General features: G+C 35.8%; 1 protein-coding gene across 2 annotated transcripts in view; it reads right to left on the bottom strand.

The window, feature by feature from the left end:
• The window catches only part of LOC136982481 (ras-related protein Rab-37-like), a 57,187-nt gene extending 40,027 nt beyond the window's left edge, over positions 1-17,160 (bottom strand). For both annotated transcript variants that reach the window (XM_067278974.1, XM_067278973.1), the window contains exons 1-2: positions 16,818-17,160; positions 8,837-8,947 (exon numbers count right to left, since the gene is read on the bottom strand). In XM_067278974.1, coding sequence (XP_067135075.1) covers positions 8,837-8,947; positions 16,818-16,961 — 255 coding nt within the window. In that variant the 5' untranslated portion in view covers positions 16,962-17,160. The remainder of the gene's footprint in view (positions 1-8,836; positions 8,948-16,817) is intronic.
• Between the last annotated feature and the right edge of the window lie 2,786 nt (positions 17,161-19,946).

The following is a 19,946-nucleotide window of genomic DNA, read 5'->3' on the forward strand; positions in this document are numbered from 1 at the left end:
ATATACAAATGCATAAGTTTAACTGAGAAATGTATTCTAATGACAAATAAATAACCACGGAAAAGTTAGCTATAATACTTCGTTATTTTTGTTTATTTGGTTTATTTGTTTACGGCACCGCAATACGTGGGAGATTTTCCGAAGGGGTTGCCTCCCGAGAGGACTTTTATGGGAAACTTTTAGGTGTTACATTATTTTTCTATGGACGATCGTAACAACAATACAAAAATGGCCGTGACATCACTTGTTTTTCCACAACGTAACGGAAGTATGACGTTGCAAGATGGCAAGGGATTTAAATCAATTAACATATCAGAATTTTTAACTTTGTATATGATATTTATAAATTCAAATATTTAGTCTACAGTATTCTTAGTAAATATTGCAATGACCTATATTTAGCGTAAGACTGGAGATGGAAGTAAGACTAAGAATGAGGATGGAGATATTGGTGAAAGTGAACTTTAAAAAGAGATAATTAAAGTTTCTAACCTAATAGATTAATCATTAGAACATTTCAAATAGCATGCTGTTACTCTAACTTGTAACAATTGTCTTATAAATAAAAAGTGTAAAGTTTCTATTAAAAATTCATAAGTATTTTTTATTCTAGTTTTTTTGTTATTACTTCTAAACGTTTATGCGATTAAATTTGTTTGAAAAATCATGCGTAAGTAATGCTTAATTATATATTTTTATGTAATTAACATTGAAACGGGCATCAGGTATGAGGTTCACCTCAGGCGCCAAAACTGTTGGACACGGCTCTGACTATTTTACTGTGTTTTTCTCGCTGAATTAGTCACGCTTAATTTTATTTACAAGAATAAAATTAAATTTGAACAGTTTAACAAGTTAGGCGACGAAAGAAAAAGACGATAGACTTTATCGTGTTAAAACGGCGACCGACAGTCGAAGTTTACTTCGAATATTAGATTGGATTCGATAGTGTGTGGAAGAAGGAAAAACAATTCGATTTATTTCAATAAGTAAACTGAAAATAATGTTTTTTGAACAGTTAAAGAAGGTTGGTTGATTGGTTTGATAGGATTGGCAACACAACAAACGAGTGATTTGCCAAGGAACACCTCACAGGAGGACTTTTTGTGGGAAATTGTCCCCTATTTAGGTTTTAGGTTTTAATTGTCCAAAACCTAAATAGGGGACAAATTCCCACAAAAAGTCCTCCCGTGAGGTGTTAACATAAGAAAACACGAGGAAAACTCCACTCGGTCAGTCCGCTGACGAGACACGAATCCATGACCAACTACTAGTGTTCAGCGGTTTTATCCAATTCACTAGTGGTGAATTGGATAAAACCGCTAGAAAGAAAGAAATCAATTAAAACTTGGCTACCTACCTTTTTCCCACCAGTTATTTTTTTTTTCATTTTTGAGCACTAAGAGGGTATATTCAATCATACCATCGTGGGTTCAGAAAGCCCGCAATGGGACGGCCGGCTGGTGAGGAACGAAGACCGCCAATTAAAAATTTCTGCAGTTCTGCGGCCGGATTAGATCACGAGTGTCCTAGAGCGGTGTACTGACGCCTTGACCACCTCACCCTATGGCCATCAACGTATTTATTCGAAACATTCAAAAAAAAAAAAAAAAAAAAAATTGTAGGAGAGGATGACCAAGAGGAGCTTGGTTAAGGGGACCATTAGGAAATCTAATAATATTCAATTATAGTACAATATAAAATTTAAGAAATAACAAAAGCTCAAAAAGAATAAATTTGTTGAATTGTAGAAAAATCTCCATTTAAAAAATATTTAAGTTTAAAAAAAAACTATGACACTAGCTCAAAGTTATAATTGTGGGTGGCGTTATAATAAAGTTAAATTAAAATTATATTTAAAAATAACTTTCATTTTTATATTATTAATTATTATAAAAAGGCAAAAAAAAACTTAATTTTGAAGGTAGAGAGGAATTTTTAAAATATTGTAAATGCAAATAACAAGTAAAATTTTCATTAAGTCTAACCCCACTCGAGATTTGACACGTGAACCTATCTCCCAAACCTTCGAGTTCCGTACCACAAAATTTAATAGCATCAATGTCCCTTAAATACAAGTTACCACAACATCCTGAGATACTAAATGAAATAGACGTGAACACATGCAAACACCGGAATTTTTCCCAGTTTTCTGATTTTTTTTTTTTTTTTTTTTTGGATTCATACAGCCTCAAAACAGAAATTAGCAAAAATCCGGAGTCAAATTTCAGATTGATTATAATACTTTCCCGTGCTATGTTATAACTGTCGGGAAAGTAAAACCGTTAGCCACTCATCTTCGGACTACTACAATTGTTATTTGTAACTGATCTGTGTGTGTGTGTGTCTGTGTTTTATTGTCTATTTTTATATTTATTTGGGAGTTGCAAAAATAATTTGCTATTCTCCTACTTGGTGTTTAAAATAAATAAAAGTATTTGAGGACCCGGCTTTTAGACTGCATATTTTAAGGATCACTTGTCTGGCCACAAAGAATCACTAGAATACTCCCGGGAGTCAAAATTTGCAAACTATTAGAGTACGTGGTTTGTGAACAATTCGTTATTGGGCTGAAATTTGAAAAAAAAAATTGTAGAACTATAAATTCTCATTGTCGTCCGTCCGTCTGTCCTTCCTTAATCTCGAGAACGAAGTTACATAGATGAAAGATGAGACCAGATGTGAATAGGAGGCTCCAATTAACTATATACGAACTTCCGATACAACCGTAAAGTACTGTTATTTCAATTCAAAACTTCCCCCTAAATGGAGTTACATAGATGACCGGTAGGGCTCTGTTCTTATCAGAAAAAGTAAAATGTACAGGGGCAAGATGCTACAAATTTGAGATGGAAAACATCTATTTTAAATTGAGAATATGATTAAAAATTGCAGCCCGGCATTGTGACGATGTCACAATGAATAATTGTTCGTCTATTATACATCCAGACTAGAATTATAAGACTACAGTTACAAATCTATGAATTTTCGTCGAAAAAACAAAAGAAATTGTTTAAAATATAAACGAGATGTTTAACTCGAAATGTTCTGTGACATGACGACATAAAAGCGCAATTAAATATCAATTAAGAGATAAATCTCCACCTTTGGCTAAAATTTAAAAAAAAAAAATACATGCAATTCTGTTCGAAGTATTCAACTGGCAATATTATGAATAAATTTCCGATATTGTTAAGATTAAAAACTTTTTTGCAAAATTAAAACAAAATTGTTTGTTACAGCTTCGCACAGAACAGGTACGAACGTATTCCTATTAAAGCTTAAATTCAGTAGCGCAACTAGAATCGATATTAGGAGGCCCGAATTAAAACGCGCAAACCTGCATTTAAACCCGTACCACTGTGAATGTAGATGAATAATTGTTTTCGTTACGCAAATGATTTCGTCTTCGTTCATCATTTTAACTTTAAATACAAAAACTTTCGTTTTCCTTCGTTAATCGAATCACCAAAACAAATGCCAAAATCGAAAAGAACTGCAAATGGGAACAAGATACGTCGAAGAAAACGACATATTTTTAGAATATGTAATTCTATTCAATATGGACCAATTTTAAAATCTAATTTAAAAAAAAAAAAAAAGTTATAAAGTTAGGTTGCATCAATGCATTTGTAATATATTAAACGATAGTGTCCCGTACGTGCCCTTTATGCCCCATCTAATCCGTGCCTGGTTAAATGGTATATTAACTTTAATACGCTATTTTAACAGTGAGGTTCATATTACGTATGCTATGCTGTGTTGCTTAGGATAACATACTGAAATATTACTATTTTCCTGCTATCATCACCGAGAATTAACCAGATCCGATGCTTAACATATGGCAAGGATAATCGACACATTAATATGACAGTGTGTCGTTCAATGATCAAATTGTCTTTTGTTTACATTGGACCAGAAAGTAGCGTCCAACAACAAAATAAAACTTGTCGACAATGATGCCTCCATACAAGGTAAAACGAAGTAAGAACGCGTAATTCGTTCATATACTAATTAAGTGTTTCAGTTTGTCCAATGTAGTTTGAGTAAACGGCTGGAGCTAAAAATATAGCTCAAATATCAAGTTAAAACTCTTACCCTCCTGTACATGATTCCTCTGAAAAGAGATTTGAGAAAGCTGCAATGGTTCAGGCGTAGCGGAGAGGCAAAGATACTGTACAATGTTAATTAAGTCTATGGGATAATTATAATAATGCTGCCATTGTTAGACACTTCTGACTATTATTTTGACCGTTATAAACATGCTTTTTATTTTTCTATTTCTTTTTTTTCGAATTATTCTCGTCATATAATCGATAATTTTACCTTAAGGTGAGTTATCAATATTAATTATCATACTAATTATATTACAATTAGCATGTTTTTAATTTAACGATTCATTTTCTTATTTAACACGAACAAAAGAACCAACAGTTCGCGACCCTCAACATTTAGACAGGAGAGTGAAATGAAACTTATTCTAGTTCAACATGACGAAACTCCACAGGCAAGAAAGTGAAAAAGAAAAAGCTTTATCCGTATTAGAGATCTCAACCGAAATCGGAAGAACAAAATCGAGCGAACATACGTTATGACAACAATGGTTGAAGATGTCGTTGATTCTTCTCGATAAACGCAAATTCTTGATACCGCAGAGACTCTAGAATAGGTTAAAGTTGGAACCGCTCAGACATTACTGCAAGCTGTTGTTTTAGACTGTGCCTGATTTTGCGGGCGAGATTGAGTCATTCCTTTAGCCACAAACGCAAGGCTCCATCTTCTCAAAATAACCCTTGACCCGAACGTTCAACCAACTTATCTCGATCTTGGACTGATGCCGTATGTCTAGAAATGAGACTCGCAATCCAGATCCGATGATAATGGTGCATGACACGATTGCAGAGGTCCTTAGCACGCTGTTACAGAATGATTGTAGAGGTTGAGCAGCAAGAACAAGAGTAAGTAATGATTAAAGATCAAGCATATGTCCACATGCTGTTTCAAAGCGATCTTTTTAGAAGAAATTTTTAGCTCAAACAACTTACTAACACTCGATTAAATGAGGTGTCGAACCATTTCGTGTCCAAAGAACTGTAGAGAGAGGAATAATAGAGGTTGTAGCTAGAGACTAAATACAGACTAAATTGCACTGTAGAGACAAATGATAAAATTATTGACGCTCGTCTGGAGAAGAGAAAACGTATTTGAGCCCAGACAGCATTATTTCCAATGACCGGAATGAGCGCATGCACTGAGAATTTCTGCACGCCACTGAAATGAATGGATTTCCACCTTGTAAGTAAACATTAAAGATCGGAGCTGTAGTCATACTGGCCAGGAATCTTAACACTAAAAAAAGGATTGAATTAGATACAAAATTAAAAGAAGCATCTTGGCACTGGAGAACAGGTTGACGTGAACTTACTGTAATGATTTTTGTGTATAACACCAAATTTTAAATGAGTTCATTTATTATATTTTAATTAAATAAAATCGTCTATTTCGATAGAATTTTTCTAGTTTATTTAATTAAAAATGAAAAAGTTTCTGGCAACATTGTTTTGATCACATGATCAGTACTTGCCTCCAACGTAAAGATGCGCTTTCAACTTCAGCAGCAGTCTAAATTCGAAAGAAACAAGTTTAATAATTTTTCAGCCATTCGACGTTATTTTACTGTTTATTACGAACAATATTCAAATAGGAAACAAACAAATGTTCGAATTAAACATATTATGAGCATAGCTTTAAATTGCAAACAGCTTGCGTGCGTTCGAACATTTATAAATTTAAGTCGAGTTGTAGGGCGTGATTGTGCATATGCTCTCTTGGCTCTCTCAATAGCTTACCTCATCAGTTCTTAAGATTATTTACGCGTTGTTTAGATTAAAAAGTAATAATATTATTATTATTAAATGGTCCCCATTTAAGAAGAAAGCCCGGAAAACTGCTTGTTTGTAAGGCTCGAAGTTGCGACCAATGCGGAGAAAATAATCATTCCGAAAAACTCTCATAACTGTAATAAAACGGCATCGAGAACGAATACGTCTTACGAAGGAGACGATATTAAACTGAAATTTTGTAATGTGTTAAAGATATGAGTTTTGTTTTCATTACTTACTATCCGCTAATATCGATTAAATCGAATTTTTAAAAATATTGAATATTCCAGATATATTCGTGAAACATAAATCTCACAGAGATTATTTATGTTATTTAATTACACCATGCGTTTAAATGTGTGTACACGTAACGTATTACACAGTAGGGTCCCGTTTTCATCATCATTGGCCTGCATTTTAAAAAAATTGCAGTCTAATGATAGTGAAAACCAGGGCCGGGCAACTGGGGCAACCACTCTGAGCCCCGCGCTTAAGAGGATGCAGCATAATAACGTTTTATAATTAAAATGTAACAACTTGTATTTCAAAGTAAAACTTCATTTTAAAGTATAATTGTAGGGTACACTGGAAAAATCTCACAAATCTTGGTTTCTTGATACAACTTTGCTACTAATTAATTTTATGATCTACAAAAAGAATAACTGTTTAATGTATAAATTCAAATATATTTGTTTTTATTAGTGTTCTATTAGTAGTTTTTTTATAAAAGAATAATTACCTTAAAATTAATCAAAATAATAATAAAGAAAAAAATAGTTTTTATAATATAAATTGTAAGTTGGCAGATGTAACCTACCAACAAAACTAGGCGCCAAGTCAGGTTGGTGTAGTTAGCATAGCATAGGACATTTATACACTTGAGCATATTGTAAGCTAAAAAATGTTTTAATTGAACAAATTTATGCTGCTTAATGGTACTTTTTTTTAATTTATAAAGATCGTGATAAAAATACAAATTACTTAAGTGGTAACAGAAATGAAAACGTGCCAAAAATGAAAAAGATTTAGAAAGTCGTCAAAAACATAGTCTTTTAAAATATTTTAAAACTGATAACGAAGAAAACGATCTGGCTATAGCTAGCACTAGTGTACAAAATAAAGAAGAGTTACAAATTATATACAAAGAATTACCTTCATTATTGAATGAAGATGGAGCTATAAATGATGAAGAAGGTCAAGAAGATTTTTTCTTAGCGCAAACGAGAAAACTAAAGAATTATCAACCATATCGGAAGACGATCCTGGAACATGGCCATCACACCCCTCTGAGAAAATCAGATTATTATTAAGTAATAAAAACATTGTTCAAATAACAAATTACGATTTTCCCATAGATGAACTAGGTAGAAAATTTAATGCATCGTATTATACAAAAGTACATTTAAACAGAGAAAAAGATTGCAGAAACTCTCTTCTCTATTCAAAACTAAAAGATAAGGTATTTTGTTTTTACTGCTATTTATGTCCTAACCAATTGTCAACATCATCTTTTGCATTAGTAAATTTTTTAAAATCTAAAATGGAAGCAAATAATATTTGTGAAAAAACTAATATTTCAAACAAGTTGAAAACCGTAAGAATAAGAAAATGTAAACGTTTATTTGATTACGAAGGAGAAAGAGCAGATGAATGTGTAAATGATCCAGAAAGAAACTTCTGCAGAAATTACTTCTTAGCAATAACAGATCAAGCCATATCTTCATTTCAAGAAAGATTTGAACAAATTGAAAACCATATTAATATTTTCGGTTTTCTTTTCAATATTCCACTATTACGAACAATGGAAGACGACCAACTTAAAAAGTTTTGCACGGATTTAGAATTAAAATTAAGGCATGATAATTGTGATCTAAATGGAGCCGGTTTATACGAAGAAATTAAATTTTTTGTGCGATCTGTACTAATGGTGAAAATGCAACTCCAGTACAGTGCTTGAATATGCTGAGAAATAGGCACGACTCTCTTCCAAATCTGGCCATTTGGGATTATCATCATCAATTCCGATTTCAACAGTATCGGCAGAACGAAGTTTTTCTAAATTAAAACTAATTAAAAATTATTTACGGACAACAATGTCACAGGAACGATTAACAAATCTGACACTTTTATCTACTGAGCACGAAATATGTGAAAAATTAAATGCGATGATTTAATAAAAGGTTTTGCTGAAATAAAATCCCGCAAAATTAATATTACATAAAATAGTGGGAAAGGTTCATTTAAAAAAAAATTAAGATAAAAATAAATAAAAACAAACATACAATCTTAAAAAAATATTTCTTTTTACACTTTTTGTTTTATAATTTCCGCAATTTTGTTTAAATAAACTTTTGAACAGTTAACGTTAATTATTTTACTTATTAGATTTTTTACTAATTATTATTATTTTATTACTGCTAACTAATTATTTTTAGAAAGGGCTCCGCAAGTTCAGATTTGCCCCAAAAGCTAGGGCGGCGCTGGTGAAAACAACCTATAAATTCCCATTGTCGTCTGTCTGTCCTTAATCTCGAAAACAGTGTTAGATAGATGAAAGTGAAGACCATACATGGAAAACTTAGGGACAGGAGGCCACCGATAAACCATATACAAACTTCCATTTTGGGCCGAAAGTCGCGTTATTTCAATTCAAACACTTTCTCCTGAACAGAGTTAGATACATGACTGCATGACTTCATTGTTAACGGGAAAAGTATTACATACTTTTACATTTAAATTTACTTAAATTTAATGAATAAGAACAATGAATAATTGCTCGTTTTTTAAAAATTCGGTTTTATAAATAAACTTACGCTCCTGGAAATAGTGTTCGAGATGACCAACAAAAAGTACGGAATTTTACAAAATTACAATGAAAAATTTCAATTAATGATAAAAGCGAAAATTACGATTTATCGATATAAAGTTTCTTAATAAACGACAAAAGATCTCACCGTAAATCCTATTCCCACGGTGGCAGAAAACGATCCAGTTTGAAACTTGCCTTGATCGAACTGAACTAGAAGAGAAGTTTTTCCAACTCCACTGTCTCCTACCAAAATTGTCTGTAATTATAACAGCATTTATATATTTTTACACAATTATATTATATACGCGATATAAATTACAAAATCTAAAATCGTTACGAAATTAAACCCGGTACCACAAGTTAGAACGAGAGTAACGACGCCGCCATGTTTACTTCATTTAGCTACTGCGGATGAAATTTAGTTTTATTTTTCGAGAAATGGTCGAACGCGCTATTTTAAATTAAATATTACAAATCGCAATAAATTTAAAGCGAGAACATCAAAATCGTTTCATTGAAACGCGAGAAGAATCCGCTTTGCTCTGTTTCTTGTCTTAAAATAATTATAATTAATAAATATTCAAAAGTTGTTATTAATTAATACAGTTTGCTCTAGTTTTACGCGAGGGTTGAGTGTCAGCAGTTACCACGTAAAACCGTGCAAATTTCTTCTCCAACGCCGGTGTAGTTTACCGAATACACCGATCGCCTGGAGTGATTCATTACTATGACAGTTCAGAATGTTATAAATTTGCACATTTTAAGTAGCACTTTTTTGTGTAAACGCTATGTAGATTACTACTGGCTCTGATTCATTTATTTATTAACTTCATTAGCAAAAACAAATGAGAGAGTCAATAGAAGGTCCGTGAAAAACGGGGGTCGAAAGTTAACAAAGTTTGAGGATTCCCGGCTGAGACACGAAACAATTTATACTTATCAGAAAATTAATATATTTAAAACGTTCGAAGACACTATTTGATAGAAATACATGGAAACGAGAGTGTTCATCATAACGAATGGCATTCAGTAGATCTTAGTGTTCGGTATGTCAAAAGCTGAAACCATATCTAAAAGACTGAAAAAGAAATTTACCTATACTGTATAAATATAAAGTGCATTTTTACATAAAGTTGTGCCACAATATCTTTGTCCCACAGTATCTACTGAAATAGTCGGACCCACTCCTTAAACAATCATTTCCTAAGTTATCGTGAGCATCTTAGTTAATGCGTTCGTCATGGTTTCCATCCCTTCTCCATCCAGCATAATATTGTTGTCCAGAGATCCTGAAAAATTATAGACCCTCCTTGTCCATGTCCAAAACCCTCTCGTTCCCCAAATTCAGAATCTCTTCCACTTTGGGAATAACTTTAGAATGACGAGATATTTTTCGTTTGATTTATTTGGTTATGGTAACACGACACATGGGCGATCTGCTAAGGGGAAAATGCCTCACGAGAGGAAACTTGTCCCTATTTACGTTTACAAATGTGAATAAAATCAGGAAAATTCCACGTGGCCAGTCCGTTGGCGAAGCGCGAACCCACGACCAAATACTATGTTTCGTGATTTTATCCACTCGAACCCTAAATAGGAACAATTTTCACACAGAAAGTCTTCCCGGAAAGCATCCCTCTTGACAGATTGCCAAGTGTTGCTTGGTCTTACTCCATCAATTCAATCCAATCGAATTTTCGAATGAACTATAAACGTTTGTTGTTTGTAAGAACTTACTGAAATACGACTATAAACGTGAAAACTTGAAAACATTTGAAGTTTTCAGCGACATTTTTTGTTGGTCTCATGTTTCCTCAGAACAGATATAAACAATCCATTAATTAATTAAATTTTATTATTATTACTTTTTCTTTTTTGCTGGCAGGATTGTAGCTACTGTCATTCAACTAGTTTTTTGTAAACCTTAACGAAAAGATAAAAACATAATCTTTCCACATATTCGTTTCATTTTAAAAAGAAAATGTTACGGCGAAAGTAAGGAAAATAATTTACAATAATTAGGTATTGTGTATTATAATAAAATATTGAAGAAAACAGAAAATTAAAGATATAGTTCTATAGTTATTCTTATACCTACCACATGAAATTTTATAGATTAAGAAATTATAGATTAAGATACAGTAGACCCCCCTATAATACGGGTTCATATAACACTGAACGTATCTACTGTGTTATAGGGGGAGTCTACCGTATTCCAAATGAAGTTCAGAGAAATGATGAATAAATTATAAATACTTGGTTTAAAAAAATCCTCACAGGCTTCGTATGTGGAGGACATCTGACAAGAAAATAACGAAAAGAAGAAATCGACTGCATCACCATATAAACAAAACATAAAATTAAGGTGTTTTATAAGTGATTGTATTCTAATCATAAGGAGTTGCACGCACAGTGCAACATACAAAAGAGAGTTGCGACGAATGCCCCCGAGATTCTGAGACATTTGACCTTGACGAAGAAACACTGTTATAATCACTCCATCACTTCGTGCTCCGTGGCTATAACATCATCAACAGTAGTATTTTAATTCAATTATTATGCCTTTGTGTCCTTTATCATAGTTTAAATTTATCTTTGTATACTAAGTACATTTATTAATTAACAGGACTTATTATACTGGAAAATTATGAATGCAGATATTCAGTTTTACTGATCAGAAACAATGTTTTTTATTTAGTTCACCTGTATTTTTTATTTAGTTCACCTGAACTAAATAAAACTGATTTCTGATCAGTAAAACTAAATATCTGCATCCATAATTTTCTAGTATAATAAGTCCTGTTAATTGATAAATGTACAGTACTTAGTATACAAAGATAAATTTAAACAGTAGTATTTTGTTTGATCGGATTAGGAACATTAGTGTGAGAGATCGGACTTGACAAAAAAATTTTATTCAAAAATTTTTCGAAAGAAAAGAAAGGTCGCTATGGATATGATTATATCCTTTCTCACGAACTTGCTTCCTTGTTTGGGGGTGACACATCGAATGTGTCACCAGGAATCAAATGCTAAAATCGCCATTGGACATGGAAGATGATTTTATCCAAAAAGGACAAGAGTTGCGAGGGGAGGACCCCCAAATAAAAGAGAAGGTCCGATGACGCGTCAGAGAAGTTCGTCCGACAGAGGATTTCGTCCGAATCGAAAGTTCGTCCGTCTGCGAAAGATGGTCGTGTATGTACACCGATAGCCGATGACCCCAAGTACCCACCGAGGACTATAGTGCCTCCACCGAAAAAGGATCCAAATCAAAAGAGCGATCTTCAGGTAAATACCACGCGCGAACGTTTGTAAACGCTTAAAGCATATGTGTAACTAGTTTATATAATCAATAAACGGGTATTATTTTTTATAATCGATTTGTAAAGTGCACTTTTTTTGCCTAATCGGTCTCCATCCCGAGTCCAAACGCCCACAGACGCGACTGCTCGGGCGTAAAGGCGAACGTAACGGTCTCTGTGTCTACCCAGAAGACAGTGGTGCTAGTCCTGACGAATTAATCATTGCAGTCTTCGCCGACGCGATGTCGACCCTTCGGTCCCGTGGTGCCGAAGCATAGGGACAGCTCCGGCATTGTCACATTAGACAACACATTTAACAACAGTCAGTAATTTTTGTAATTGTTGACTCTCGGAATAGTTGATAATTTTACTCTTCTTATTATAAAAAAAAGTGTTTAAAAAATTTTAATGCCAAACATGCCGAACCGAAAAAAATACCGTACGGGGTAGACCGCCGCTTCCGCCCACCCCTGGTTGGCGCCAAGTTTGGGCTCTAAGGTGGATGAGGCAGAACAAACAGCCTAGATTAGTTCTCTATCGTGGTGGTGTCGGACTTTGTTACTTTTTGGAGTGTATGGGACACTCAAGTTGTGCTAATTCTCTGACGATCAACAATGGATTAGCGTTTATCTATTGCAGGATAATGTCATCATCAATGGTGGAATAGCTGCCTGGATGAGCTATATGGAAGAAAAACCAATTGTAGCAGGTCTGCCTGTTGACTGTATTCTCCCCAAATGCCTTGCAGATGAGATCGTGAGTCTTCGTTAGGTTCTGGTCACTTTTGATGATATGTGATAGAATGTGACAAATGATAGAACAACAGCGCGCGAATGTGTTGTTTCGAAAGTTTTATATTGTCAGACATTACTAATGTGTCTTTTTCTAATGAAATATGTGATGAAATTACCCTTGGCTATTCTACTTAAATACCCATATCGAACGTCCTGAAACATTTTTTCCAGTCCTTTCTAGTAAAAAAAATCGAAATGTCTAAATTTTGCCTTTACGACCTGATAGAAAAGTTAGTTTAGTTTGATGGGATATAAGCGGGCGATATGACAAGGAGATGCTTCCTGGGAAAACTTTTTTATGGGGAAACTGGCTCCTATTTAGGTTTTAAATACGCGAAGAAGTTTCAGAAAACTCCACGCGGCCAGCCCGCTGATGAAACATAAACTCGCGATCAAATACCAATGGTTTTATCTACTCGGCCACTGGTGAGCCACAGATGCTTTACCAGACAACGCGTTCATTGTTTCTGTTGTGGTTTAAATGTTTTATTGTACGATACTGGCAATGATAATGTCACAAAGACAACACGTAGATAATTTTTGTCACATACAGGCCATTTGAGTCAGACTTCAAAGAGAGAATATGATGGACGTTACCCGGAAAATGGACATCTAAAAGTTACCACCTCGCAACAGCACCGCTATTTCACGTTAGCAACGCGTCTAGTAGATAGCACTCTACAGAGACGTCTACAGCCATTGATGTAAGTTTCACGACAAACTATCTACAGAAGGCTCTAAGCGAATGGTCTTTTTGCCAGACTCCCATATGTTGCGTTCAATTGAACCCCGTGCATAGAAGAGTCAGTTTAAGATGATGTCAAAAACAACGACATTGAATGAATGGGACAATGTTCCGTTCACTGACGAGTCCAGGTATAGTCTGTAGAATGATTCTCGTTGGCTTAAATCCTAGAGAAGCGGGAAACCCGATGTAATTCCATGAATATCGTGGGAAGAGCCCGATTTGATGGAATAGTGTTATAGTCTGGGGCAGTATTATTCTTAAATGCCGCATTGAGCTGTACGTTTCTGCAAGGGGTGCAATTAGGTGCAGAGACGAGGTTTTGGAACCCATGAAACTTTTCCAACATTAATGCTAATGTCGCTCACATAGGAATGCACTCGTGAATGAATTTTTCGACAGTGAAGATATTCATCGCGTAGAATGGTTGGGAAGACCTTATAAATCCTGCAGAATATGTGTTGGATGATCTCGGAAGACGAGTTACATTCCTTCAGCCTTCAGCAAGAAAACTCCAGGAGCTTCGAGAAGTCATTTTACTTTCGACAGGGCAGATAAACAACGTTATAACCAGTATGGCAATCGCTGTGCAGCGTGTGCGCCTGCAGGAGGTAACATGCCGTATTAACGTTTTTTCTGCAAAAAGATGTACAATGATTAGTACTTTTCCTTGTTGTTTAACTTCAGTACTTTGTTCTAATTTCTGGACAGGAAAAAAATTCACTGGATTAGAACAATAAGAGATGACAGAAATAATATCGTAACGAAGCAAAATGAAGTGTTAAAACAAAAAGAAAAAAAAACAAAAGATTACGTCAACACTTTACGTGCAGATTAAAAAAAACGTGAAAAAAAATGAAATTAACAAACACGGGATCAGATTTTTAGACATTTCAAGAGAAGAAACGGAGATCCTAATAAAGTTAAAGAGAAAATCTCAAAAGCAAAATGTCGGACATGATAGAAGAGGAATGGAAATACTACAGAGGATTCAAACAGAATGCATGGTGAACAAAATATTCCAGATTTTCTACTGTCTTTATCTCCGTATTAAAAAACAAAAAGTTTCAAAACGATAATGCTACCAAAGAATAAGCTTCTGTGATGAAATAATAAATAATGCATACGTCAGGATGTGGCTGTCAGTCCGAGCCGTGGTCATTACGGACTTGAGCGGTGTTTTTATGACATACCTTATCAACGTCGCGTGAAACGTAACGAAACTTATAGCCTACAAAATACAGCATATTATATTCTACCAACTCATAATTTTACTTTTGACAATATTCATAAGATCTTTACATTTTACAGACTTGATTTTCGTCAATTTATATTACTTGTGCCTAAAGAAGGAGTGTCACAAATTATTTCACTTCATTTGTTGCATTGAGTTACAGTGAAAAGCCCCAAAATGTGAAAAGGATTCATTTCTGACCAGTGACTGACTCAGGTGACTCGGAGACTTTATTGATTTGAGGATAGAAACTAAGAATAAGAGAAAAAAATGAAAAATAACTCTATGATATTCAGTTTTGCTTTTAAAGACAGCCTAGTACAGGTACGTTTTAAAATCAGAAAGTTTAAAAACATGGAGAAACTCTTCACTTGGGCGATCTTTCAATAGGCTGCCTCCCGGGAGGTTTCTTTGAGAATGTCTGCTATTTAGATGTTAGACACGTAAAGAAAAGTAGGAAAACTCCACGTGACCAGCCTGTTGGTGAGAAGCAAACTCGTGCCCAACTACCAGCGTTTAGTGGTTTTATCGGCTCGGCTATTGTGGATCTTTATGGATAAGAAATTATTCAATGTATTACACTAGAAAATTTAAACGAGAGAATAAAAATTAATGAGACTAGATTTAACATTCTGATGTATGTCAACCATATTGCGATAGTGGTAGAAACAGAGATCGAGTTCAGAGTAACCTACTTACTGGAAAGATTACAGGAAATTGGAGATTCGTTTGTTGGAAAAATCCAAATACTCGTATAATGGAAAAATTTAAATCGATGAATCGAAAAAAGTAATTCAAATCTCGGCATCAGACACGAAATAAGCAATATAAAGTCAACCTAATTTCCAATCACGTTTAATCACTCTCGTCTAACCATCCGTTTACATTTTGCAATAAACAACGAAAGATACTTTTCTAATATGAATCCAGCGCAGAAAAGAAAATTTTCTAAGGCCATACAATTGACACAAGGATACTTTATCTCAATAACGTTAAAAGAGTTAGTCATAGGAAGCGAAATTAAGTCACAGGATTATATTCAAAATTTGAAAGTGGCTTTTGATAAACAAAAGAAACGCGCTATAGATGAATTTGCATGAATTTACGCCCAATTGCGAGATTAAGAAACGAAATCACCCATAACAAGATTTCGTCCAAGCCCGTTGACGTCACTAGTAACGGGCGCTAAATTCATCGTGTTCCTATTTCGCGCTCGTTACTAGTGACATCAGCGCGCCTCTTCCGTTCTTCCCGGAAACTAGAACTTACCCAACGCCAAGAAGGACGGAAGTCCGATGAAATAGGTGCGATTCGGATTCGCTTCCCGGCCACGCCCATCTTCCCGGTCCTCCATTTCGACCGGGACAACGAACCCCGAAATGGACTTCCAGGGTGGCGTCGATTAAGTCCATCCCTCGGCCGAGTGACGGACTTAACCATTGTTCCTAGGGCACGAAGGGAAATATCTCCGGAAAGGCAAAGGAAATTCAATCGACCGAGGGTAGGGTGGAATATCGGCTGACCGGAAGTGTGGAGTTATTTCCGCATTGGGTGTTACAATTATTTAAACCACGACAGAATATTATCGATTGGATACTTTGACGTAATAAACACCAACGTCAAATAAGCGTGGTTAGAAGGCGGTAATCAATTTGTTAGACTCTGCTTTCTTTTAAGATTTGACGAAAGAGAGGATATTTCTCTCTTCCACTGGGAAATTCGACGGTCTAAGCGTTACCGAGCGTAGGCGGTCGACCTGGTCGAGCGGATTTAGTCGGAATCGCCACATCATAATTAATCCCAACGAATTTCCAAACCCTTTCGGAATCTTTACGACCAAAAACAAAATCTAAGAATGTCCCGGAAGGAAAAAGCTTACCATTGTACGTAATTGACCTAGATTTTATGGGCGGAAATCAATGGAAAATACGTCGTTCGTCCATCGACTGATCAAGTAAGGATAGTCGGAATGTCCGCGGTCGTTCATCCAATTTATTTTGACAAAAGGCGGAAGAGAAAGGAGGTTGGTGGGACAGAGAGATGCTCACCTTATGAATAAGATCCTCGTGCTCCGGTTTGTCATCCAGGTAAGCGTTGCTCACCGGATTAATCGGCGATTTGGCATTTTCTCTTCCGTCGGCCGCTATACGCAGTCCGTATTGCTCTGCCGGTCGAGTTTCCGTCGTCGCCATCTTTCTATCGATCGCTAAGCTCGGGCAAAATGCTGGTTAAGGGCAACCTCCGACGCCCTCCACCTTCCGACCATTCCCCCCTCTTTCCTCGTAATTTTTAAAAATATCCCGGTCTTCTTACGTTTCCTATTTTCCCCGATCCGACACAACTTATTTATTTCATCGCCATCTGGCGCCAGACCAAAGTACCAATTCCCATTCTTACCGCCATCTGGCGCCAGACGAAAGTACCAATTCCCATTCTTACCGCCATCTGGTAAATTGTTGCGCTACCGAAAATTCTATTACTTTTTTATAGAAATTCGTCAATAGAATGTGAAGATTTTATGATATTTACCGAGAGAATATTATCCAAATCAAAAACTATCGCACGTTACGTACTAAATACTATAGAAAAAAACGAAGAAAGCGCTTTCCAGATGACAGATGGAGAAAAAACTCGTAACTCTTTTGTTTCTCACTAGATGGAAGCATATATTTGAAAGGAATGGCTTTTTCGCGGGTTTATTTTTCTGCGGTTTTTTTAAATACTGAAACGAACAAGAACGGAAATTTAATTAATTTCGTAAATTTTAAATATTATTACATATTTCATTTTTATTCATTTTTACTTATATCGATAAAGAGGGGTCGAATTTCGAAAAATTTCAGCCAAGCGACTTTATTTGTATCGCTGGAAAACTAAGAAGTGGGCATTTTAAAAAGTATATAAATAATTGATCGGAAGACGACGCATCCGGCGGGTGGTAGAGCGACCAGGTGTCGGGGGAGGCCGGAAAAGGCGGCCCGGACGATATCAACAACAACAACAACAACGGAGAGGAGGAGGCGGAGGAGGAGGAGAAGAAGAGAAGAGCAGATGCCGGGCGACAGCTGGTTCAACGAGAGAGAAAGGCCCGCGGCGCCGGTGGGTCCCGGCGCCGAAAGATCTCTCCACCTCCCGAAAAGGACAAAAAATAGCATCGGAACGCACCTGTCCTCGTCCCGTCGTCCTTTTCGATCTCTTCCGCGAGGAAGGAACAGGTGACCACGACGCCTTCCATCCTATTCCTTATTAAATATTCGTTTCTTTGCCACGACTTATTTCTACGATTTTCTTTCTGTCCTTTCCTTTCGAAAAAAGAGTCATTTTCTACAAAATTTTAATCATTATTTTCATAATTTTTGTAAGACTTTATCGAAAAGTCCCGGTTAAACGGAAGTCTCGTAATAACAACTGAAAATTCGGATTCGAGTTCTGATGGCTTGTAACTATTCCAGGACGGATTCACCTAGAGACATCGGGCCTCCGACTTGAAAGAACGCGAAAAGACGGCCTTTTGTTTAATGGATAGGTTTAGCTATGACGTCAGGTCGTACCTGCTCGGATGTAATGAACGAAAACAAAGCTAATGGGTTAATGTTGTGTATTAAGAGTATGCCCGTGTTTTCTCGAGAAAAAAATTGCCGAAACGTTACGAAAAATAATCATTCATCATATGAAGCACTGCTGTTATTCTGATCCTACGTTGAAACTGAATTACAAAGGGAAAAGGGAAATCTCGATATAATGTGACCGAATTAGAATCCTCGGAAACAATTCCGAGTCGATCTATGAGAGTTGATAGGTGTAACTTTAGACTGAAAAGGGATTGACAAAAAGTGTCGATTTTATATTTTCGGCCGTTTCGGGTTGGTCCTAATCGTGACGTCTCTATCAAAATTGCTGAAAATCGCTTTCGTTCGAAATTCTGGGGCAAATGTCGACTCTTTTAAACCAAGAAAATCGAGAATCCAATGAATTGGTTTCGCTTCGAAATCCAAATTCCACCACCGAAAACAGATTTGATATAGTCCCTAGATGGAACCACTATTCTAGAAACTCTTTATTCATACGGAAGTTAATTTTGCATCCGGGTCTCCAATCGTATTGGAAAATGTCTTAGATTTCTCTACTCCAGGGCGGATTCGATCCCGAAGGCGTAGGGTGGCGCGAAAAAGAAAAGAAAAGCCAGACGTCGAAGCTGTCATCTCCAAAAAATGACGAGACAACGGTTTGGAATTGGGATGGCAACAATCAAGGAAATCGAAATTGGAATCGTCCTGAAAGTAAACGCGTTTGGCGGGAAATTCAGTCAACTGAAATCGGAGGCGGTTCCGAATAATGAATTTAAATGAAAATAATATTGAAGAGCCGAAAGAAATTATTTCGAAGGATTATTCCGTGATTACTAATTATTAATCGATATCAAGAAATTTGGACTCTCTCCGCATCTTGGATCCACCAAACTTTTCTCTCTGGTCGGGCTGCGCGTTACTAACGGTAACAAGTACAGTACTTTCATCACTGTGTTAACGACACTCGCTACCGTAGCCGTAGAATGTTACTACGGTTTTTATCTACTCTGATGTTTATGTATACCTACCACTGTTTCTTAATTTTTTGGGACCCGAAAGAAGCTATTGACATGGTATCCCGTTAATGTAAGTTAAGTTTTCACTAATAAACTGTATTGTACCGTGGTCCTCAAATATCGACAATCAGCCTGCATTAATAACAGGAGAAACAACGTAACCGAATCCGAATACCATTAACCAATACCCGTAACAGCAATACAAAAATTACCAAGTTGCAAATTACCAACATACAATTGCAAAGTCTTATTGTATCAATAGGTATCACCTGTTATAAATGACGATGATAAACTTCCGTTTAATTTGATTGATTAAATGTAAGTACGAATGTCTCGAAACTTAATCCCGTTTACATGGGTTAGAAAAGTTGCTTCTCGGCCAATTACGCTGGGCCATCTCCAATAACCGTGGTGATAATTCTCCTCATAAAATTTTGGTTAGACACACTTACAGTCTGGATTTATCTTCCTTTCACGCTTTCGATTTGGATCTTTCTCCAAAACTTATTTCTCTCGAGAATGATCCATAATTCTAAATATTCTATTTTTTTTCCAAGCGCGTCAAGAAACTAACTTCGTTACTAACGGGAAG

This window comes from Centruroides vittatus, unplaced genomic scaffold, assembly GCF_030686945.1.
Source record: "Centruroides vittatus isolate TY-2023 unplaced genomic scaffold, ASM3068694v2 contig_846, whole genome shotgun sequence".
Lineage (NCBI taxonomy): Eukaryota > Metazoa > Arthropoda > Arachnida > Scorpiones > Buthidae > Centruroides > Centruroides vittatus.